This window comes from Chelonoidis abingdonii, chromosome 26, assembly GCF_003597395.2.
Source record: "Chelonoidis abingdonii isolate Lonesome George chromosome 26, CheloAbing_2.0, whole genome shotgun sequence".
Classification (NCBI taxonomy): domain Eukaryota; kingdom Metazoa; phylum Chordata; order Testudines; family Testudinidae; genus Chelonoidis; species Chelonoidis abingdonii.
Genome location: NC_133794.1, coordinates 674,637 through 699,835, shown reverse-complemented (window position 1 = coordinate 699,835; position 25,199 = coordinate 674,637). Strand labels below are relative to the sequence as shown.

Genomic DNA, 25,199 nt, shown 5'->3' with positions numbered 1-25,199 from the left:
CCGCCTACTCATCCCCTGCCACTCCCCACCCGCTCACCTCCTCAGCCCTCATCCCTCACCCGCTGCTTCTCTACTCACCGCCCCCGGGCTGCACAGTGAGCCCACGTGGGCCGCATGTTGTGCAGGCCTGGAGTAAGGCAACAAAACCAAGGGTCATGGGGGTTGGAGGCCAGAGGAAGGAACTTGGGAGAGGATGCTGCTTTTTAGGACCAGGAAGTAGCTTAAGTGTTTCTGTGCAGCCCGCCCTTCCCCCCTAGCCCACACACATGCAGAGAAATGTATCTCAGATTAAATTGCCTGCCTACAATGTGCTCTCCTGTGCCCAGGGATTGCAGCCAGCAAATGTAGTGCTTTAAATACCATAAAGCTGCATTAACTGTCTATAGCAGGGTCTGATAAGAAACAGAACTTGTATTAATATCCAGTTACTGTCAGAAAAGCAACTGGGTAGAAAGAGTGCACTTGCCAAAACACACATGGGACATTTAACTGCAGCCACATGTACACCTCTACCCTGTTATAACGCGACCCGATAGAACACGAATTTGGATATAACGCGGTAAAGCAGTGCTCCAGGGGGGCGGGGCTGTGCGCTCTGGCAAATCAAAGCAAGTTTGATATAACGCGGTTTCACCTATAACGCGGTAAGATTTTTGGGCTCCCGAGGACAGCATTTTATTGGGGCAGAGGTGTATTCTAATGAGAGTTCAGTCACAGAACCACAGCGCAAACAGCTCTCTCTCTTGCTCTCTGCAGCTGCATAAGAATTGATTTCTTGGAATGTAATGAAGTTATCACTACAAATTTAAATTAAATCCACAAAAAACTTCAATGGAAGGGTGGGGACAATCTATGCCTTTCCCACAACAGTTATTCCAAGACATGAGAAAAAACTAAATAGAAAAGAACAAACAAGCAGAAGGTCATAATCAAAGATCAGGTCCCATTAACATTTAAAGGATTCTGTTCTCTGCTTAAGCCAGGCCCCTCACAGCCACTGATGAGAATGAGGAGTTATGTCCCAGTAAGGGAAGAAACCTGCCTGCGTAGCAAAACAGCTCAAAGTCAGATTCTCAACCTGAAAGCTGAAGAGAATTGCTGTGAAATGCACATGGAGACAAAGCTGTATATTCCTAGCATATCTAAGCTGCCCCGGGTAATGGTCAGTATGTTTGTGACTAAGGCGTCATTTGTAATACCACTAATGCAAGGCAGCCTCTGGAAAGTAAGGCTGAAAAAAAATGGCTACTAAAGGACAGAAAGTGAGATGCTGTATTTACTGTCCCTCAAGGGCTCCCAGATCACAACTGCTCAATTCCCAGCACTAAGTTTATTAAGATTTCAGTAACCACCAGTGCTGGCAAACTCTCACCGGGAGGTGATGTTCAAGTGGGTTCTCCCTGCCTCCACCCTTGGCCCCAGTAACAGAGATTTTACAGTTGGAATTTACCAAACAATACTGTTCAGGCATGAGGCAGAATCCAGTTTGTTCTCCCATAGCAGAGTCCTGAAGGAGCCAATCCAGCTGTTTCCACAGAAGTCTCAGATTTGTGTCAAGGCCACAGGAAGTGAGTTTGTGGGCTCAATTGGTTTGTCGTAGATTACCGTGCACTCAGAAACCATCACTGCAATTGATCTTCTGATTGGGAGCCTCAGAGACAACTATGGGCTATGGAGACTGGATGACCCCGAAGTCCCTCGAGAGTCCTTCTAGAACAAGGCAGCATATTGGCAGGGGAAGTTTGTATGGTGGCTGCCCATGGGGTGAACCCCTTCTTGGTGAGAGAATATCTAGCTCTTCCATAGCACTTTTCGTCATAGATCTCAAAGTGCTTTAGAAGACTTCAAACTCCAACACCTTTACATTGTAGAGGAATGGATGTGCTTTCATCCATTATTTAATAATTGAGACACTTTATATCAAGGTGCCACCAAAACCATAATTTCACCAGAGAAAACTGAAGAGCGTTAAACCACTGTATACAGCCCTCCACTGGATTTATGCAACAAGAGATAAGAACTGACACCCAGGCTGTGGCAAAGGTCCTGAGATTGCAATGATAAACATATTAAAAGGGAAATTGCCTCATTTCTCAGGTGTTTTATTAGCCCCCTCTTTCTAAGCCCATTTTCCTTATCTGAACGTCTTTCATATTGTGTCTTTAACAGGCAAAAACACACTCAGAGTTTTAAGGGGAAAACATGCTGCAGTGATTTGCAGTCGATAGGGTGTTTTCATTTAATACACCTTCACAGCTAGAAGCACAACTTGATATATATGGTCCCTTCTTACACAATCTCCCTAAGTCAGATGAAACTGACCAGTTACCCAGGTTCCTGTTAGGCCTGCAAGACCTATAAAGTTACAGCAGAGCCAGCTGGATACACGTCTTTCTCATCCTGTCAGACATCATCATTGGGGAGGATATGAGGGGTTGGAAGAAGAAGAGAGTTCCCTGGCTGAAGTTGTCACTAGCTTCTCACTGATGGGTCAGGACACTATGAAAATGATGGGGAAGACAAATGGAGGATACTCTCTGGAGAACGCTCTGTAGCCCAGTTCTCTTGAAGTATTCAGTGATATTGGCCCTCCAACATCTTTGATACATAGTCAATAAAGGCTTTACATAAGAGAACCTCTCCAACCCCTTATTCTGTACATACCCACAGGTTTAATCTTCCCAGGTCCTTCAGACAGAGGAATAACACCAGGCAGGGGACACTAAGAATACCCTCAGGCGCTCTCTTTCCCTCCTCCTGACTAGGAAGTGCCTGTACTTTTTAGGGCCCAGACTCCTCTGACTCCCAGCATGCTTTGCTAAAGACTACTAATAGCCCAGGCTTCCTCCTCTGTTCTAACAGTGAGTGAAATGAGATGGATCACACGGTAACCTGAGGTAAGCACAAACTGTCTTCAGACAACTTCCTGGTAAGACTTGCTCCTTACAGAGCTTGGGGTTTTCATCACCCCTACTCCCTGCATATGAGAGTTTACTCTGTCACAGACCTGGCGTTCAAAACAGTGAAATGGAATTTATGTAGCTTCCACTGAGTCACTTTTCTGACTGTAACCCACTCTGAGTGCAGTGCTTGCATCATATGCTGCCATGGCTCACATACACAGTCTGCTCATATGCTAGATACTGCCCTCCAATGTGACCATTACAGGTGGCTCCTTCTTACCTTCATGACATTGAAAAGAACCTCTTGGCCTAGGCTGTCCTGTCCCTTGAAGAACTCATGCTCAGGATATGTGCGGGCTATATCCCTCCGGATCAGCTTCTCGCACGGGGAAGACATCTTCAGCAGCTCTGAATACTGGTTCTTGACAGGCATATCTGTGGCACTGCATAGCAGCTGCCATACGATGGCTCGGAAGTGGTGTGGGATTCCTTTCCGTATGAGCTCCTGGCGAAAAGCAAGGTATGGCAGATCACAAGGCAGCATGGGATAATGTTTCAAAATCCTGGTATTTTATATGGCCCCTCTTTGTGCCACAAGGGGTGAGTGGGGTTCAATCCTCTGCATGAGCTTGTGCTGAAGCACTTGCGGGCAAGGGTTTGGGATGCTGCAGAGAGCCCTGAAAAGGGCCCATCCCTTCTCACTTGTGATTGAGAGGGACAGATATGGGGGCGAGTAGGAAAAGAATGTTTGTGGCTCTAACCCTGTCCTAGGACTTGCCACAGAGGAAATCAAATCACCTTTGATCCTGAAAAGGATCTCAGGTTTTGCTGGGAAGGAGCATGGGGTGGGGATGGGGATGTCTGTGTTATCAGCCTCTAAATTTCTCACTAACCTGCTCTCTCTTCTCACCTTCAGTAGTTTCTCTTTCTTTTTCCGCCATTCGTCCCATTCGTTGACAATTCTCCCCCATAGGATCCAGGTGTCCTCTTCGAGATGGCTCAGGTTTGAGGAGGCTGAGGAGCTGGAGACTAAGGAGGAACCACTGTTCCTGCGGGAGCCATTCATGGAGCGCATGGACTTGGAATCTGCTTCCAGCAGCCTGCAAGAGATGCCACTACCATGGTGAGACCAGAGCTACTGCCACCCCTTCCCAAGTTCCATGAAGCAAAGCCACAAGGGCAACCAAGCAACCATCCAAGGCACGCAGCAAGACCACCAGAGCAAGCCTGTCCCCTCGATGCTCTACATCACATGCAGGGAGCTAACACTCCTCATTCAAAGAGAAAGCTCCTCTGGAAGAGCTATTAAAGTCACCAACCTCTGCAGCAAGAGCAGAAACAGGAGGGAGCATTTAATGTGTTACTACATTTTATTTTTAAAAATAAGAGTTCAAGTTTGTGTGTTCCAGGAAGTGATTCGGACTCAAAGATTCCACCATGGAACACAGACATTTTTTGTCAGGGGATCTTTTAAGAATGAAGTTTAACTAGAGTTGCAATAGAGCTTTTTGAAAGGGAATTTACACCAGGACTTACTCCTGGAGGAATTCTGCGCCAAAAATTTAAAAATTCTGCAAAACAACACTATATAATCATGCCAGTTTCAATTATTTCAGCAAGTATGTCTGTAACAATACAAACACGCAAAATTTCCCCCAGGAGTAGAGAGTTAAACTCCTACAACAACACAGTTCCTGTTTCTCTGCCTCCTCCCCTACACAGCCCAGCCAGGGGGCCAGACACCTCCCCTCCCCTCAGAGGCCAGCCATGTCCCATCCCAGCCCAGACACTCACACCCCCCTCAGAGATCAGCTGCAAACCCCCCTTCCCCCCCCGCCCGAGTCCACTCTCACCCTCTACCCCCCGGAGGCCAGCTGCAGGGCAATCCCCACACCCCAGACAATTACACCCTCTCCCCTCTAGAGCCCAGTTGCAACCTGCCCTCCAGCCCAGACACACACACTGCCTGCCCCCTTGAGAGGCCAGCTGTGGGCACCACCCCCCAGCCCAGGCATTCACACCCTCTACCCCTAGACCTCAGGGATCCAGAAGGATAAACAGCCTGATGCTGGGTCCCAGGCTTGCACAGTTTCCAGCGCACTGCTGCCTCCTTCCTTTAGGGCTTGCAGGGAACCCTCCAGTTCCCTCCCCCTGCCTTGTCTTCTGTTTGTGAGCTGAGCTCTGCCAGGTCCAGCAGCCCTTAGCTGCGGCTAGCAGCACTGCAGTCCATTTTTGGCAAGGGGGGGTGGGGGGGGGAGAGAAAATTCTGCATGCACAACATTAATTTCTGCAAAATTCTGCATTTTGCAGTGGTGCAGAATTCCCCCAGGAGTAAGGTGTACAACCAGAGGCCAGGGCAAACCCTCTGTACTCCTGTGGGAGGATCTTAGAATCCGTCAATTTCCAATTTAGGCTCTTTAATTCTTCTTGTCTTCTGTTTCAAAGGAAGATACCAACCTTTAAATACTGTCAGAATTAACTGGTAACGTGAACTCCAGCATGTCACCTTTTGCAAGTCACTTTAATAATCTGTTTTGATACCCCTCTTAATCTAGCTGGGAGGGGAAGTGGGGGGCTATTCAGCACATTACTACTTTTAAAAATAGATTAAATGTAAACCTTAATGTTATGTTGTTAGAACACACCACATTAAAGTTTACATTTCATAAGGGAAAGAATAAACTGACATCAGCCTATGTACAACACAGCCAAGTTCACTTATTCCTGGGCCTGTGATCTGACAACCCTAATGCTAGGGGCGTTTGCATTTCATTGCCGAGGAGAACAGAAGTCTGGAGTTAATCAGTGAACATACTTTCCACGCTCCTCTGGGGCTTTATGTATTCTTGCTCCACTGCTGAACTCTCATGCCCCGGCCTGAAGGAATTCTGATCAAACTTAAAACTTTGAAAAACTGCCTTTGGGTGGAGATCAAACTAGAAGCTATCAGACTAAAAGGTGAATGATTCAGAAAGTGATGACCCTTGACAGGGTGTTATGATAACTGAAGCTGTCTGGAGACCTTATATCTGAGGTGTGTAGGAAAAGAGAACACCAGGAGACAATTCAAGGAGGAGGATGCAACAGGGGAAATAAGCAGCAGAAGAAAGTAGGGCAGTTGGCTGAATTTTTAAAGTGCCTGTACACAAATGCGAGGAGCCTGGGAAACAAGAAGGAAGAATTAGTAGTACTGGCACAGACAGGGAATTACGATGTTATTGGCATAACTGAGACATGGTGGGATAGCTCGCATACCTGGAGCACTGCCATGGATGGGTATAAGCTGTTCAGGAAGGATAGGCAGGGGCGAAGAGGGGGAGGAGTAGCGCTGTATGTAAAAGAGCTGTATGAATGCTCAGAGCTCCACTACGAAACTGGAAATGAGCCAGTTGAAAGTCTTTGGGTTAAATTTAGAGGGGAATGTCACAAGGGGGATGTTATGGTGGGTGTCTGCTACAGACCACCAGACCAGAAAGAAGAGGTGGATGAGGCTTTTTACAGACAACTAGCAGAAGTCTGTAGATCACAGGCCCTGGTTCTCATGGGAGATTTCAATTATCCTGATATCTGCTGGGAGAGAAATACAGCAGTGCACAGGCAATCCAGGAAGTTTTTGGAGATCGCTGAGGACAACTTCCTGGTACAAATGCTGGGGGAAACAACGAGGGGCTTTGCACCTCTCGACCTCCTGCTCACAAACAGAGAAGAGTTGATCGGGGAAGTAAGGGTGAACGGCAACCTGGGCAGCAGTGATCATGACATGGTAGAGTTCAGAACCCTGGTCAAAGGAAGGAAGGAGAGAAGCAGAACGCAAACCCTGGATTTCAGAAAAGCGGATTTCAGCTCCCTTAGAGAAATGATGGGCAGGATTCCCTGGGAAGCTGAACTGAAGGGGATGGGTGTCCAGGAGAGCTGGCAGTTTTTTAAAGAAACCATGCTAAGAGCACAGGAAAATACCATACCGATGTGCAGAAAGAACAGCAAGCGTAGAAAGTGCCCAGCATGGCTTAACAGGGAACTCAGTGGTGAGCTGAAGCAAAAGAAGGAAGCTTACAAAAAATGGAAGCTTGGACAGATGACTGGGGAGGCATATAAGATTATTGCTCGGGCCTGCAGGGATAGAATCAGAAAGGCCAAAGGGCAATTTGAGTTGAAACTAGCAAGGGATGTGAAGGATAATAGGAAGGGGTTTTACAAGTATGTAAGCAACAAGAAGAGGACTAGGGATGGTGTAGGTCCCTTACTCAATGAGGCAGGTATCCTAGTGGTGGAAGATATGGAAAAGGCTGAAGTACTCAATTCCTTCTTCACTTCAGTCTTTACGGGCAGGATCAACTCCCAGACTACTACACTGGGGAACGCAGAGAGGAGAGGAGGAGAGCAGCCCACTGTGATAGAGGGTCAGGTTAGGGACTACTTAAAGACGTTAGACGTGCACAAGTCTATGGGACCGGACGAACTGCATCCGAGGGTGCTGAGGGAGTTAGCTGATGTGATTGCAGAGCCGTTGACCATTATCTTTGAAAATTCATGGCGAACAGGAGAGGTCCCAGAGGACTGGAAGAAAGCAAATATAGTACCTATCTTTAAGAAAGGGAAAAAGGAAGATCCAGGGAACTACAGACCAATCAGTCTCACCTCAATCCCTGGAAAAATCATGGAGCAGGTGCTGAAGGAATCCATCCTGAAACACTTAGAGGAAAACAAGGTGATCAGAAGCAGTCAGCATGGATTCACCAAGGGTAAATCATGCCTGACCAACCTGATTGCTTTCTACGATGAGATGACTGGACTTGTGGATGGGGGCAAAGCTGTTGATGTTGTATACCTTGACTTTAGTAAGGCTTTTGACACGGTTTCCCACAGCATTCTCATCAGCAAACTAAGGAAGTATGGGTTGGAGGAATGGACTGTGAAGTGGATAGAAAACTGGTTGAATCAACGGGTTCAGCGGGTAGGTATCAATGGCACACTCTCTAGTTGGCAACCAGTAACAAGTGGTGTGCCCCAGGGGTCTGTCTTAGGGCCCGTTCTATTCAATGTCTTCATTAATGATCTTGATGATGGGATAGATTGCACATTAAGTAAATTTGCAGATGACACCAAGTTGGGGGGAGTGGTGGACACGCTGGAGGGCAGGGATAGGATTCAGGGAGACTTAGACAAATTGGAGAAGTGGGCCACAAGAAACCTCATGAAGTTCAACAAGGACAAGTGCAAAGTCCTGCACTTAGGACAGAAAAACCCCATGCACTGCTACAGGCTGGGGACTGTTTGGCTAAGTAGCAGTGCTGAAGAAAAGGATCTTGGGGTTACGGTAGATGGAAAGTTGAACATGAGCCTACAGTGTGCTCTTGTAGCCAAAAAGGCTAATAGCATACTGGGCTGTATTAGTCGGAGTGTTGCCAGCAGATCGAGGGATGTGATTATTCCCCTCTATTCGGCACTGGTGAGGCCGCATCTGGAATATTGTGTCCAGTTTTGGGCGCCACACTACAAAAAGGACGTGGAACAATTGGAGAGAGTCCAGCGGAGGGCAACAAAAATGATTAGAGGACTGGAGCACATGACTTATGAAGAGAGACTGAAGGAACTGGGCTTATTTAGCCTGCAGAAGAGAAGACTAAGGGGGGATTTGATAGCAACCTTCAACTACTTGAAGGGATGCTCCAAGGAGGAGGGAGCTAGGCTGTTCTCAGTGGTGACGGAGGACAGAACAAGGAGCAATGGTTTGAAGTTGCAGTTGCGGAAGTCGAGGCTGGATATTAGAAAAAACTTTCTGACTAGGAGAGTGGTGAAGTATTGGAATGGGTTACCTAGGGAGGTGGTAGAATCTCCATCTTTAGAGCTATTTAAAGTCCGGCTAGACCGCACCCTGGCTGGGATTATTTAGGGAAAATGGTCCTGCCTTTAGCAGGGGGTTGGACTAGATGACCTCATGAGGTCCCTTCCAACCTTTTGATTCTATGATAGGAGATATGAGCAAGAATCAGAAGAAGAATCAGAGCTCCTTTCACTCTGTGTGTCCATGGTACTTAGCACAATTGGGATCCAACCCTGGCTGGGGCTACTGTAGCATTAAAATCATTATTCCCTTCTGATGCCACCACATGGCCATTTAATATAATTGCAGGCTATGTGGTGTAAATCGGCATAGCTCTACTGAAGTCAATAGCAACAGGGTAATTTAAATCAGCTGAAATTCTGGCCCTACATTTCAAGATACCCAAGTGTTTTACAGAGTGTTGTTGTAACTGCATTGGTCCGAGGAGATTAGAGAGACAAGGTGGGTGAGGTAGCAAGACCAACTTGCATTGATGAGAGAGACAAACTTTCAAGCTTACACAGAGCTCTTCTTCGGGTCTGGGAAATTTAAGCAAATTCATAACTTTGCAAAACACAAACAAAATCATGGACTGAATGGACACTGGATTTATGGTTTATTACAATGCCTATTCCCCATGACTGGAGAGGTGTAAACAGGCCACTTCACCTTGAATGGTCCCTTGAAATGTGTTTACTGCTTGTGCTAAACAATCTGGTCCACCTTGTATTTAGCTGTGACACTCTGAGAACATTTCCCAGATCTTAAGGAGAACTCCGTGTAAGCTCGATAGCTTCTCTCTCACCAACACAAGTTGGTCTTATTTCCTCACCCAACTTGTCTTTCTTACAAGGAAACTGAAAGGCAAAGCAAGAAGAGAGCTCTTCATCTTTTAGCGAAATGCTACCACCCCCGGATGGGACACAGCAGGCGTTTAACAGCACACAGCAACACTGTGTTACAGTTTAGGACAGGAAATGAAGATGAGCTAAATTAAACTGCACAGGGAATTTTAAGCATGCAAGATACAGTAACCCAATTTGTAATCTGGCCAGGACAACAGAGGTATCACCTGCGCTCTTGCTAGAATTACCATTGATCTGCAGCCATCACAAGCAGACAGGACCTCTGCTTTCCACTTCATCTGAAGACAGAGTCATTGTTCAAAGTTGCTAGACCAGGATTCTGCATTTTCCCTCCAGTCACTCAGACAATAGAGCTTAGAGCTGGTTGTGTTTCCTTTTAAACATTCAGCAACTAAAAATCGGATGTGCTCAGGGACACCCAGGTGCGCCCCCTCAGAGCAATCAGAGAGGGAAGGAAATCTACAACTGAGCTACAGAGTCAGATGCCTACTGGGCAAGAACTGGATAATGAAAGTGGCTTTTGTTATCTGCAGCACAAGCTAGGGCTGTGTAGAGTGACTTCTTAATTTGAGACTAATAGTTACCCTTACTATAGTATTAAGCTCAGCAATGAACCTGAACAGAAAAGGAGTCTCCCTTTCTAAAAATTCTCAATGTTACTTTAAGAAAAGTCACCTTCTTGATTAAAAGAATGTGGCGTATTATGGGGCTGAGTGGGACACAGAGAAGCAGAATGGAGGCAGTTTCAGTGCACAGGGGATACAGTATAGTTTCAGGGGACATTCTAAAAGATGGGAAAGAGTATTGAATCTGGTGCTTTTCTGAATATGAAGTCATCCTACCAACAGCTGCACCTTTCTGCTTTCAAGTTCAGCTGGCAAGGTTGGCTGTCATTTTTTGATTCAGCGTCATCAAATCATGGACTGATTGATTGGCTGCTGAGGAACAGGGAGAGGGAAGTCTGAGTAAACAGGATGATCAGTACCTGACAATGTCAGTGTCCCTCATCTTCTTCCTCACACTGTGTAATTCCTCCCCCTCCCCACCACAAACTGCATCCCCCAGATGTCACCCTGTTGATAGGAACCTCCTCCAGCAGCATCCTTGCCATAGCGCAGTCAAAGATCTAGAAGCATTTGCCTTTGTGGCCTGGATTCTTTAAGACAGAGAATCATAGACTGAATTGTTTGCAAGAGTCTCTTCCTGCTACAGGGGGAAGATTAGCCTCCCACTCATGATGAAAGGAAGGAAAATGGCATTTATGGGGTCAGGGCTGGAACTATGCAAAGCCAACAGACACCGATTTCAAGGCTAAAAGGCACCATTGTGATCACCCAGTCTATGACCTGTGTTATACAGGAGCTCAGAACTTCCTCAAAGCAACTCTGGTGCCCTCAGAATGGTTTTATCAGAACAGACCTCACTAACAAAACCATTCACTTTACATTCAGGAAAAAAAATAAATCTCACCTGGAGAATGAGAAGAGGCCTGGGGATGGAACTCAGGTTGGCAATGTGGACATTGTGCTGTGTTGATACTGAGTGCACATACAGGGATTCACATTTGTTCTCGTGGGGTGTAGTGCTGGGCCCTTGGTCAGAATCTCCTGTTAGCAGGATATGCTTCTTGCCAAGGCCGAGTAGAAGATAAATCAATTACTCGCTTAACTCATCTCCACTACACGTTTAACAGTGAAGATCAAAGTTTTAAACTAATTATTTTTAAACTTAGAAATTTGCATTGAAGCATAGGAGATGGGATTTTTTTTGGAAGCAAGAATTATCTGGACCATCTTTTACCAGGGTAAGATGCAGCACATGATGCTATTTCAAATGGTCCTTGGCAGATACTTTAAGGAAATAACTTTATTAAAGTCCTCTTCAACAGATCCTCTAACCCATATGGTGGGTCACAACCCATTAATGGGTCACGAGAAGACCCTGGGGGGGGGTGGGAGGGGGAAGAGAACAATAGGAGAATAAGAACACGCTGTGCTCACCCCAGAGCAGCTCCTGTCCCATGGGGGTGAACCTGGCTCCCTGCTCTGGGAGTTGCGAGCTGTTGCATGGGGTTGCAGTGTGACTCAGGTTTGGCCTGGCTGCAGGGTGAGCGTGGGTGGCCTTCCACTCCAATCTACCCCTGCCTTTGGGGCCTCCCCTCTGCACCTGACTGGGATTAGGGTTGCAGTGCCAGGATGAAGTGTGTTGCTGAAGGTGGTCAGTGCCCCCTCAGTGGGGCAAGGAGGAGGAGAAGCTGGCAGAGGAGTAGAAGAATGCTGGCTTATAATACTGGCCCTCCCATGAATTTGGATCCTGTGTGGGTCACAGAAAAAAGGCAAGATGCAGTTAGTGGGTCATCTTAGTAACAAGGTTGGGAACTCCTGATCCTAACTCCCTCTGTCTCCTACTAGGGATGTAGGATAGTAAACGGTTAACCGGTAAGCATTAGTCTTACAGGTTAACTGCTCTAACTAGTAACCCCAGCTGCACCAGCTGGAGCAAACTCAGCCCTGGGCCAGCTGGAGCAGCCCCAACCCCAACCCCAACCCCAGTCGCACCAGCCTCAGCCCCAGCGGTTAAGCGATATAATTAGGGGTGTCAATTAATCACAGTTAACTCACACAATTAACTCAAAAATTAATCGTGATTAATCACACTTATAACAATAGGATACCAATTGAAATGTTTTTCTACATTTTCAATATTGATTTCAATTACAGAGTACAAAGTACACAGTGCTCACTTTATATTATTTTTTATTACAAAGATATGCACTGTAAAAATGATAAACAAAAACAAACAGTATTTTTCAATTCACCACATACAAGTAGTGAAGTACAATCTCTTTATCCTGAAAGTGTAACTTACAAATGCAGATTTTTGTTGGTTACATAACTGCTCTCAAGAACAAACCAGTGTAAAACTTTAAAGCCTACAAGTCCATTCAGTACTACTTCTAATTCTGCCAGTCGCTAAGACAAACAAGTTTGTTTACACTGACAGGAGATACTGCCTGCTTCTTATTTAGAATGTCACCTGAAAGCAAGAACAGACGTTCGCATGGCACTTTTGTAGCCGTTGTTGCAAGGTATATACACAATCTAGATATGCTAAACATTCATATGGCCCTTTCATCTTCGGCCACCATTCCAGAGGACATGCTTCCATGCTGATGATGCTCATTAAAAAAATAATGCATCATTTAAATTTGTAACTGTACTCCTGGGGGAAGAACTGTATGTCTCCTGCTCTGTTTTATCCACATTCTGCATATATTTCATGTTATAGCAGTCTTGAATGATGATCCGGCACATGTTTGTTTTAAGAACACTTTCACAGCAGATTTGACAAAACACAAAGAAGGCACCAATGTGAGATTTCTAAAAATAGCTACAGCACTTGACCCAAAGTTTAAAAATCTGAAGTGCCATCCAAAATGTGAGAGGGACAAGGTGTGGAGCATGCTTTCAGAAGACTTACAAGAGCAACACTCCAACATGGAAACTACAGAACCCAAACCACCAAATAAGAAAATCATTCTGCTGCTGGTGGCATCTCAATCAGATGATGAAAATGAACATGTGTCGGTCTGTACTGCTTTGGATTGTTATCCAGTAGAACCCATCATCAGCACGGATGCATGTCCCCTGGAAAGGTGGTTGAAGCATGAAGGGACATATGACTCTTTAGTGTATCTTGCACACATATTTAGCAACACCGGCTACAACAGTGCAGTGAGAACACTTGTTCTCACTTTCAGGTGACTTTGTAAACAAGAAGGAGGCAGCATTATCTCCTGCAAATGTAAACATATTTGTTTGTCTGAGCGATTGGCTGAACAAGAAGTAGGACTGAGTGGACTTTCAGGCTCTAAAATTTTACATTTATTTTTGACTGCAGGGTTTTTTGGTACATAATTCTATATTTGTATGTTCAACTTTCATGATAAAGAGATTGCACTACGGTACCTGCATAAGGTGAATTGAAAAATACAATTTAATCTTTCTTACAGTGCAAATATTTGTAATCAAATATAAAGTAAGCACTGTATACTTTGTATTCTGTATTGTAATTAAAATTAATATATTTGAAAAAGTAGTAAACAGCCAAAATATTTAAAATAAATGGTATTCTATTGTTGTTTAATCGCATGATTAATTTTTTTTATTGCTTGACAGCCCTAGATACAATTTTAATCATTTACATGTACACAGTTAACATTTTAAAACAATATTTACATCCCTATCTCCAACAGGCTGCAGATTACAAGGTGTCAGCAACATTCTTGTACTTTGTTAAAATGCAGCTATTTGCTTTGTTTCCCAGAGAATCATCAACAACTATTTGTATGGACAGTTGACAAAAAAAGTTCCAGCTGCCATGAGCTAAATTACCATGAGTGTAAACACCAAAAAGTCTCCCCATTCTAAAAAAGAACAAGCTGTGGAAACACTCACATCTCATAGGGAAATTGATGCCTTCCCTTAACTCTTTGTTTTGCAAACTTGAGCTGAGCAAGGCTCTTTACACTTCCAGCATCCAGACCTCTCGCGTTTGGGTCAGATGTTAAAGAACACGTTCACTTGTATTATAAAAAACACAGAACCAACAAGGGAATCATTCCCATCAGAAACTGAAGATGAGGCAGATATTAATCAGGAAATAGGATGCCATTGCCTTTATCCAGAGATCTTTTGTCCCAGGACAAATGTTACAGGCCAATTTTTCTCCTTGGATGCTCAGAGGTAACATCTGCCGACTTTAAGGGGACTCAGGTGCACGTCTCCAAGGGCAGAACTTGGCCCAAACTAATTAAGCTTCACAATCCCTCTTTGGGGAAGGTATGTATTATTATCCCCCATTTTCAAGATGGGTAAAACAAGGCACAGAATGGTGAAATGACTTGCCTCACACCACAGATTAAAAGGCAGAGCGGGAAAAGATGTCCAGCCCCCAGTTTTGCAGATCAGATAATTTGTCTCACTGTGTGAGGTGGAGGTGTTCTGTAAACAGCTACCTAACTGGAACAACACCTACTATGCAGCAAGTAGTAGGCACCTCAAGATAGATGAAACATCAGAAAGAATGCGATCCGCAGGACAGAGTAACTCAAGTGATTGGCCGAAATATATGGGGCCTTTCACCTCTAGATCACTGAAGCAAAAAAGTGACCCAGTTTGGTAAAAACTCTTGGTCACTACCATTTATCTTCTGGCTGCAGGGGGATCTCTCAAGTGATCTGTTGGTGGTGGGGAAGGAATCTTGCATACACTTGCCACTAGCACAACACTGTGTCAGTCACAATTGATGTCTTACTGATAGTCAGGAGTGAGGCTAAGGATGGTATGGGCCTTACAAGACAAGTTGTCCTTTCACCTGAAGGGGCAATCCCTCCAGGTCAGGGCTGAGATACATTGTTGGAGCACTTTAGCAGTATTGTTCTTTGGTGGTTTCACACTACAATTCAGACACAGGTGATGACACATTGCACACTACAGCACATACAGACTTCTTGGATTCTAAATTACCACCTATCAGCCTTGGCCTCCTCAGCAACTGGATACACTAGAACTTTAAGCTTCCCTCACCTGTTCTGCTCCTCCAGCTTTGCCAACAGCTCCAGCTCATCTGGGCTTAGGTTCTCTGAATCTGAGGTGGGGGAGCACGCGGGTGCAGAGTTGACAGAAGAAAGAGCCTCGTGGGAGGAAGAGTCTGGGCTGACTGCCGGACTTGCCATCTCAGGAAGGCTGAGGGTATCAAGGATGTTCATTCGCAAAATCCACAGGAACACCCTTCAGGAAAGTCAAAGTTTCATCTGGAAGTGAACAAGCAGCATCAATACACATGGACAGCACCAGAGTCTATACAGGAACTCCTCACTTAATGTTGTAGTTATGTTCCTGAAAAATGTAACTTTAAGCGAACAATGTTAAGTGAATCCAATTTCCCCATAAGAATTAGTGTAAATGAGGGGGTGTTAGGTTCCAGGGAATTTTTTTTCACAACAGACAGACAGTCTCTCTCTCCACATACACACAAAAGTTTTAAACAAACAATTTAATACTGGTACACAGTGATGATGATTGTGAAGCTTGGTTGAGGCAAAGTAGTCAGAGGGTGGGATATTTCCCAGGGAATGGCTTACTGCTAAATGAACTAGCAATTGACTGAGTGCTTAAGGGTTAACTCTCACAACACTCTGCAAGGCAGCAGGAAAGGAGGGAGGGCAGACAGAGACACACCCCCTGTGAGAAAAAATGTGCATTTCCCCTTTAAGTAGCTGACCTCAGGCTTAGGTACACTGCCTTGTTAATTAAATCAGCTTACTGAGACTGCAGCTACTGCCTAGAAGCTCCCTCCCTCTGTCATGTGTCGTTCCCCACACCCCCTGGCTCTATGGAAGATGGGATAAGCAGGGTGCAGGAGCAGGAGGGAGGGGGAGACACCCTGACATTAGCCTCCCTCTTCCCCCTCCCCACGTACAACAAGCAGGAGTCTCTGGAACAGCTCCAAGATGGAGAACAGGAACAGCACATGGCAGTGGGGGGGGAGGGACAGCTGCTGCACAGGGAACGTAGGGTAGTGGGGAGCTGATAGGGGGGCTGCTGGTCCACTCTGGTTCTAACCACCCACTAGCTAGCTGCAATGGGCTGCTCTTCATGCAAGCAGTGGACAAAACAGGCGGCTGCCAAACGACGTTAGATGGAAGCATTTCAAAACTTTAAACGAGCATGTTCCCTAATTGATCAGCAACTGAACATCAAAACAATGTTAACTTGGATGACTAAGTATTAGGTGAACTGAAAAACACCTTTGGTTTTTACGGTGCAGATACTTGTAATCTAAAATAAATATAAAATGAGCACTGTACATGTGTTCTGTGTCGTAACTGAAATCAATGTATTTGCCAATGTAGAAAAAACCAAAAATATTTAAATAAACGGTATTCTATTATTGTTTAACCGTGCGATTAATCGGAAATATGTTTTTTAAAATCACTTGACAGCCCTAATGCTACCCCAACATTGTACTGACTGAAAAGTAGATTATCTTCAACTCAGCACTCCAGGTCTAGTCTCATGCCCCTTTGTTTCCATTAGGAACGGGTCAACTACTCATTGCAGAGATTCATGTCCACGTTGGCCTCATCCAATGCCGTCTGTCATGGTCTCTCCCAGGCCCAAGACTCCAGACTTTGCACCCACTCTTTGCAGTCTTTCACCATAAGGGAGCTTTTAGGGTGAGCTGAAAGGACCACATCTCCAGCAACAAACTGCCCCTTTGTACAGGTTTAATTTTATGTTGTTTAAAAACCAATTTACATAAATTGATGCATAAGCCACGATTAAATTTAAATCAGTTTAAAGTCTATTAAGATTAACTTGGCTTAATTAAATTAATTATTAAGTCAATAAACCAGATTTAGGGCTTGTCCACACAAGGAGTTATTCTGAAATATTTATTGCTGATTAACTCCATGTGTAGACACTCTTATTCTGGAATAGGAGTGCCTGATTCCAAATTAGTTTCTCTGAATTGGATTAAGCTAATTTGGAATCAGGCAGTCTTAATCCAGAATAACTGTATCCACACATGGAGTTAACCAAGAATAGTTAATCTGCTTTAAATTCTCACTCTATTTTATTCTAGTTTATCTTTCACAAATTGATAAATCCTGAGATTTAAGAGTATTAACTCTTGATGGCACTGATTTAACTAAATTAGTTTTTTTTAAAAAAAAATAAATCATATATATAGTTAAACTGGGTGCAACTTTGAATATGGACAATGTTTTAGCATCCTGGTAGGACATGGACTCAGAGGAGACAGCACCTAAAGCACCATGGGTTTTCCATAGATGGCTTACACCCAAATACTAACCAGGACTGACCCATTACTTGCAAGATCTGACAAGATCACTACCTAAATTCATGTATGGCTGCAGACCCTACTATCTATTTTAGGTACTTAGATGGCTCCCATTACCATGATATCTGAGTGCCCCTCAACAGTTAGCATATTTATCCTGACAACACTTCTGTGACATAGAATAGCGTTTGCAAGCCAATTTGAATTAAGTTTTTCAAGACAGAGGGAAGTCACATGTAGCTAGTTTATACCCACCCACAGAATTCCTTCCATCTACGGATTTTGTAAATTTAAAATTTTAAAAACCTTGGTCAAGTTTCTCAGAGATGATCTGTTGAATGGTGACAGACATAATAGCAGCCTTAGCTATGAATTAATTTTATTGGTTGGTGTCAGCCTTGACGTTACTAAAATGTGGTTTAGATTATGTATTAATACAATATTTTACAGAAGAATTCCTCCCAGGGGAGGGCAAGACTAGAGTGATTGAGACAGAGCAGTCCACAGAGTCTACTTTGTGTGTCACAAACATTAGTAGCATGCAGAAGGATATTTCCTCATGCTCGCATACCCTTTCTTAAGTTTGATCTCAAGCTGGCAGAGCACTGCACTTTCCAGGGACAGAAACAGCTATCCCTTCAACCTGGCCCCACTGCTCAGGTATATTTTTAAACCCTCTGTGCTGCTGCTCTTAGTCTAACAAGCTTGCATCAATGTCTCCTAAGTTAACTATTTAGGGCATTCCACACAGGTATGGAAATCAAGTAAGATATTTTGACTGCCAAGTGATTGATAGAGGTTTCCAATGTTGCTCCAACAAGTCTCCCTCATATGAAATCTAAAAGAGTACACTCCACACGTAGTCAACTAAGTGGCCTTTCCTCATGGCATACAGAGTAAAATGTTTTTAAAACCAGCTAGAGTGTGGGGTTAGGATGGTTGGAAGGCAGATGTGTCCACAAGTCAAAGAGGTCTGCACAATGAAAGAGTTGGAGGAACAGTGTACTAGCCACCACTGGGACAGATGGGGGTGAGTGGGGGCAAATCAGAACAATGCTCTGACAGGAAAACGCTTTCAGGGCTGCTGTCCCTTTCTGACAACTTCTAACAATCAAGTCTTTGGTAGATCTGCCATTACAATTCCCCTATCACTTCCTACACCTTTTTAGGAGGAGAATACTTCTGTATCAACACTTTGTGCAGCCTGTATCTGTATTACCTTTATGGCAAAAGGTACTTGCTGAAACAGACACTGAAAACCACACATGAAGATCTGAGATGTTAGACTCCGACAGAACTACATAAGGAATGCTAGAGGGTCTCATTCTGCCCTACCCTAACCTGCAATTTGGGTACCTCTACCCAATTAGTAGGGTGACCATACATCCCATTTTGGCCAGGACAGTACATTTTTTAAACCTCATCCCGGCTGTCCCAACTTTTTTGGCAAAATTGGGCATTTATCCTGTTTGCTCTTGCCAATTGATCATCAGTTTTGCCAAAAAAGTGGGGTGCAAGCCCTGGGGTGGGGTGCAGGAGGAGTGAAACCACCAGCCCCTTGCAGGAGGGAGGGCTCAAGAGAGCAGCTTACGCTAGGCCAGTCCCGCACAGGGGAGTCTTGGGCCAGCTCCGGGCACAGGGGGAGAGAGGGCTTCAGGCTGGTCCTGCACGGGGAAGCATAGGAAAGGGAGGGGAGGCTTCAGGCTGGCCTGTGGGGTGTCTTGTTTTCCCTTTGGGAAAATATGGTCACCCTACCAATTAGGATGAAGAGTCTGGCATACTGAGCTCAAAAACTTGAGAAGACCAATAGAGTGTATGGATACCTCAGGAAAGAAAGACATCACAATATTGAAAAGTTTTTGTAAGTACAGCAGGTTCACAATACTGCTTAGGAGTACAGAACGCAACAAAGGAGCTCAGTATATTGTTCTCATACTGGGGATAAAACACTGAAATAAGGCCAAGGAGGCTCGTATATTACACTGAAGCATCAGGTCTGTAGCACTGAGATGCATCTAAATCAGTGGCAGACCATGGTGGGCAAAGGGGACCTAAGCATCAATTTCTGCTGAGCACAAACACTCATTTAAAGAAAAAAAACCCCACACACATCAGTCTGATTTGCACAGGTGCTGTGCAGCCACAGCTCCCACTGAGTTGAGTGAAAGCTGCAGGTACTCAGTGCTTCTGAAAATCAGGTCACAAGACTTTTAGCTTGCATTTATTGCAGAGAACCTTCCAAAAGTGGAGCCATACAAGGCTGTTTCCCTGAGACTATAGGCAGAGATCTGGTACATCTCTCCCTGCCCATTGCTTTCCAAACAAGCAGCAAAGTGAAATTAACAAGACTCATCCTAGTTTCACCATGGTTGTTCTAGACAGCCAGGAAACTGACAATAATATCAGATTAAAACGTAGGCTGTTGTAGCCGCAAGCAGTGATACTATTTGTGAGGGACAACCATCCCCCTTGTCATCATTCCCCCTCTTCCCCCCCTCCAAAAAAACCCACCACCACCACCACCACCGAGGCTAGAGGAAGGATAGAACAGAAGACCCCTCCCTTAGTATTTAGGAGGCTTTGGAATGTGGGTGGAAGGGGAAAGAAAGAGTTCATCTCTTCCAGTAGCTTGGGATCTGCGGAGAGAACAGAAAGCAAGAGGCTTCAAAATGTGGTATATCTATCAGCTAAGGGCAATGAAAAATAAAGATGTATATAAAATAAATAAAATAAATAAATAAAAAGAGTCCTTGGAAGGACCTCCCCTCATCCCCTCCAGTAGCTGGAAGTGGTGGAGCGGAGCTTCTCAGTAAGGCACTGGTTCTGGACCTAACTGGTGTCTCCATCTTTTGTATCAACCTCTGTCCAGTAATGTGTAGTCCTCTAGAAATCCATCATGTCTTGTCTTAGTTATGATAATAGGGCTGATTAATTAGTGATAAATTATGTTGCCTCCTACTAATTTTATAGCTATTTGTCAGCTGCAAACATGTAACGTGCTTCAATTTCTCCCCCTTTCCCTTAATACAGGAAGAATATGACGTTCTTATAAATCTCAGCCGCATTTATTTGCTGACACCAGGACATTACTGTAAAATGACAACTATTATCCACAGACTGGAAGCGCCATGTCTGAAAAACGCAAAGTTAATTTTACCACCATGAACAATGCAGCGACTCTGCTCAGACACTTTTAAAAGGGAACATTTTCTAGTGCCTATTAATAAGTGATCCCTCATGCCTCTTGGGTTAATTGAGCATTGTTTCACACCCAGCTCTTCTGAGCATCCCTGTTACAACAGGCAACTGGCAGCTATGTGCAGGTTTGGATACAAGGAAGAGGCACTTACAAGGTACACTGTAGCAATCAGTGCCAAAATCCTGCTTCTCATTCTTAGATCTAAAAAGGTTTCACTGCAAATATGCTTGCTGGGTGTGAAGCATTTGATCATCTCTTCCCTGTCACTATGCAAAAATGCCTCTGCCATTGTACATTTCTCAGTCTTCTTCCGGGGAGGAGCTCAAGGAGCAAATCTGGTTTAACAGCTCCTAATAACAATGGAAATTATACATGATACCAAAAAAACTCTTCATAATTATACCCACTCATGTTTGTAATCAATTGAACACAAACACCTCTTTCATGTTTCCATATGAACTCTGAATAATCATGATCACTACACAATTCACTGTTACAAAAATGGGGATTATGCAAGGAGTATGATTAGGTGACAGATTCTAGCATAGTATGTAACTGGTTATAAATCAAAGGTCAGGACTCATTAGCTAATTGTTTATAACATTAATAAAATATGTTTTGTTACAGGTAACAACCCTGTGAGAAGGACAGGTATAAGCAGATACCTGCACTGCTCAAAAGGTGTGGTTGAAAAGGCTTCACCTTCAGCCTTACAGAATAGGCTAAGGTCATAAACAAACAGGAACACATGACAAAGGCAACCCGAAAACCAAATCAATCATGACATTTCAAAAGCTACAGTGCTACATTGGGGATGGCACTGAGCTTGCAGGACCCTAATTTGATTCCTGGCACAAGATGGTGCCTACTGCTAGTAAGGGCAACCTGCAGTAACTACCAGAGGACAGAACAGTAACAGAAATGTTATAAACAGCTCTGAGTTGAGAAGAGAAACAACCAAACCATCCTGAGAAACAGGGTTTTGGAAGACAAGGTATTTTTAATAATTAATATGCCTTATTTACATGCAATCTCAATGCAAACCAGATGCCATCAGAACAGGAATAAGGGACTGCCAATTGTGAAAGATGCTTGCTTTGGTCACCTTCAAGAAGGATTAAGTTGTGCTATAATTTTAAATTGTCAGAAACTGACTATCCTAGCCAGGGAGTGGCATTTTACACAGTTTCCAACCCTTCATCAGAAGGAAAGTGGCAGGGACGGCTCCAGGCACCAGCAAAACAAGCAGGTGCTTGGGGCAGCACATTTCTAGGGGCGGCATTCTGGCACCGGCCATTATAGGTGCCGACTCCAGGGCACGGGGAAAGCGTGCCCCCGCCGTGGCCCCAGCTTGCCTCTGCTCCGCTTCCACCTGCTCCCCATAGCGTGCCACTGCCACTCCACTTCTCCCCCATCCCTCCCACGCTTGCTGTGGGCAAAACAGCTGTTTTGTACACAGCAAGTCTGGGAGGGACGAGAAGCCAAGCGGCGGGGCGCTTGGGGGAGGTGGTGGTGGTGGAGCGGAGGTAAGCTGGAGCGGGGAGTGGTTCCTCTACCACTCGTTACTTCCTGCGTGCCCCTCAATCTAGCTCACCTCTGCTCCACCTGCTCCCCTGAACGTGCCACTGCTCCGCTTCTCTGCCCTCCCTCGCCTGAGAGGGAGGGGGGAGAACCGAAGCGGCAGCGCATCCAGGTGAGCTAGGGTGGAGGGTCGTGGGGGCCCCCAAAAAGCAATGGGAGGGGAAATGAGGCACACCTGGGGGAGAAGGCGGGGCTGGGGATTTGGGGAAGGGGTTCGGAAGGGGTGAAGCTGGGGTGGGGCGACCTAAATTTTTTTTTACTTGGGGTGCCAAAAATCCTAGAGCCGGTGCTGGAAAGTGGGCACACTAAACACACTAAAAACCTGGAACAGCCAGACAGAAAGAGTGGATAAAGTAAGACAACACCTCATAATAACGTAACTTATTTCAGTTTGGAGTATAGTGTTATCATACTGTTAGGTTAATAGTACTGAAGTTCAGCAAAGTTTAACCTAAACATTTCAAGTCTAAAGGGCATAGCTGCTTGGCCCTCGAGGAAAGATGGGAATTAAATTGTTAACAGAAGTGGCTGCATTATAAGGAACTGGTTAGTAATTTTTTTTTTTTAAAAAAAAGGAAAAACCCTAAGACCTAGATTAAGGTTGAGCAATTCTGCTTCCAACTCCATGATCTGCTTCAGCCTGGTCCAGTACAACTGACACTACTACTCTTGCTCCATTGCACAGTTACGATTTTCTGTAAATTATTAAATTCTATGCTCAAAAATAAAGCAGGAGAGCCATACTGAAGGCTTCACGGAACTCTCTGTGAAGTCTTCAATACCATTTACAGTGAAAAGATCACCTCTCTACTGTCTATGGTTCTGTTGAACTATTCTGTGATGCCTAAGAAATAACAGTCGAAGTAAATTTGCATAGATTCAGCCAGCCTATAAAATCTTCCTTAAATTGTTTTGAACAGATCTTATTTTTATATCTCTCGGGAACAAAAACACGTTTTCAGAAGCAAGTATTGCCTATACTGGAATCGTAATTTTAAACACACATCCTCCTTTCTCTTATTAACATCACCAGCAGAAACACACACACACACTGAGACCGATAGCCTTCTGATAACATGCTTAAAATTCATTGCAATGCCTAGAGTTCTACAGTAATGACATGACCTTTTGCACACACAAAAATTTCCCTCAAATTTTCCACCACGGGACAGGCAAGGACATCAGAACTCTATAGCATGGGGTATGCAAAGATTAAACCGCTACTGGTTTATTCATACCAGTACGGTTAACCATTAGCAGCTATCACCCACAATTCCACAAGTTAACTTAGTAGCTGGTTGAATTACCACATGTTCAGGCAAGGAGAAGGATAAGAATATATTTAATACAATAAACCCTTCATTTTAGTAGGACTGTCCAATCCACATATCTAACATTGCCACAAGTGCTCAGAATAAAAAAAAAAAAAAAAACACTTTGTTCTTCCTAGTTCTGAAGTTTACAGTGTCTTAATTTAGCCGCTCTACATCATCCAAGATGTAGGCTCCTCTAGGTTGCTGGTTCAAATCCATTTCTGACCATAGTAACCAAAAGTAACAGCCATCTGAAGGCTGTTTAGGGGATTATATGATATGAGCTGGGGGCCTGTACAGTTTTCAGCAGCCCTGTGTTGTATCAAGCCACTATCACATTTGATGTTATGTAACAGGTCTGTAGACAGTCTCAGAGAGGCTAGGGCAGAACAGACAGACAAATTGAACACCCAGCGCTACCTCCAAGGCAGAGGTGAGGTACATTGGTGCAGGCAACATGTGGGAAAGATTGCCCTTTTATTGTCCTGGGAATAGACAGAAAAAGCAGCAAAGAATCCTGTGGCACATTATAGACTAACAGACGTTTTGGAGCATGAGCTTTCGTGGGTGAATACCCACTTCGTCAGATGCATGTAGTGGAAATTTCCAGGGGCAGGTATATATATGCAAGCAAGCTAGAGATAATGAGGTTAGTTCAGTCAGGGAGGATGAGTGCCTGTCTAGCAATTGATGGTGGAAAACGAAGGAGGAAAAACTGTTGTAGTTGGCGCATTATAGTCTTTGTTTATCAGAGTGTACCCAGAACCTCCTACTCAGACAAACCCAGAAAGAAACAGTAGCGATCCATGGCATACACATAAGTCCAGCTAAACCTCTCAACGATCATCAGGGTCTACACCTCCGGCTGATCCACCTTCACTAGGCCTTGATGGCGCCAGTCCTCGCCCACAGACAACCTGAAACATATTTACCAGTATGCACACGCACATAGTATCTAGCTCAGGAAAATCAGCAAAACCTCAATCACTCTGTCTTCTACACAGCGACCCATAAGACAACAGATCAGCCCACTAGGTTCATTTTCACGCGCCGGTCACCATGTAATATGCGCTTTGCCAGATGCCCTTGCTATGTACATCCCAATACTGGACAGTCTCTAAGAAAAGGATCAGTGGCCAATCAGATATAGGAATGGCATATACAAAAACTGTAGGAAGCTTCAACTCCTGGCCAACTATAGAGACGTCGGACATGATAACATGTGTAAAGGAAGCTGGCCGAGTTAAAGGGTGGCATATGCAATGCAAAAAAACTTCAGACAGACTTAAAGAGAACTTGCTGAGCGTTCAGTTCATCTGCAATTTGCACATCAGCTTAGGATTACATAGCTGTGCAAATGGTTGCCACTACAAAACCAGTTTTCCTCTCCTTGCGTTTTCAAACCTCAACTGCTGAGACAGGGCCTCATCCTCCTGATGAACTAACCTCATTATCCTAGCTTCTTGCTATTATACCTGCCTGGAAATTCCACTACATGCATTGACCAGTGAGTATTCACCCACGAAAAGTCATCTCAAAAAACGTCTGTTGTTTAAGGCACAGATTCTTTGGCTGCTTTTACAGATCCAGATAACAGGCACCCCTCTGATACATGGGGATAACGAGGATTTACTCAAAGACTTT

General features: G+C 44.5%; 1 protein-coding gene across 9 annotated transcripts in view; it reads right to left on the bottom strand.

Annotated features, from left to right (window-relative positions):
- The window catches only part of EVI5L (ecotropic viral integration site 5 like), a 99,059-nt gene that overhangs the window by 65,422 nt on the left and 8,438 nt on the right, over window positions 1–25,199 (bottom strand). For 8 of the 9 annotated variants that reach the window (XM_075061185.1, XM_032781423.2, XM_075061186.1 and 5 more), the window contains exons 2-4: window positions 15,182–15,408; window positions 3,814–4,003; window positions 3,184–3,408 (exon numbers count right to left, since the gene is read on the bottom strand). In XM_075061185.1, the coding sequence (XP_074917286.1) occupies window positions 3,184–3,408; window positions 3,814–4,003; window positions 15,182–15,363 (597 nt within the window). In that variant the 5' untranslated portion in view covers window positions 15,364–15,408. Of the gene's footprint in view, window positions 1–3,183; window positions 3,409–3,813; window positions 4,004–11,063; window positions 11,132–15,181; window positions 15,409–25,199 lie in introns of those variants that run through there. The other variant, XM_032781422.2, reaches the window with a different exon arrangement.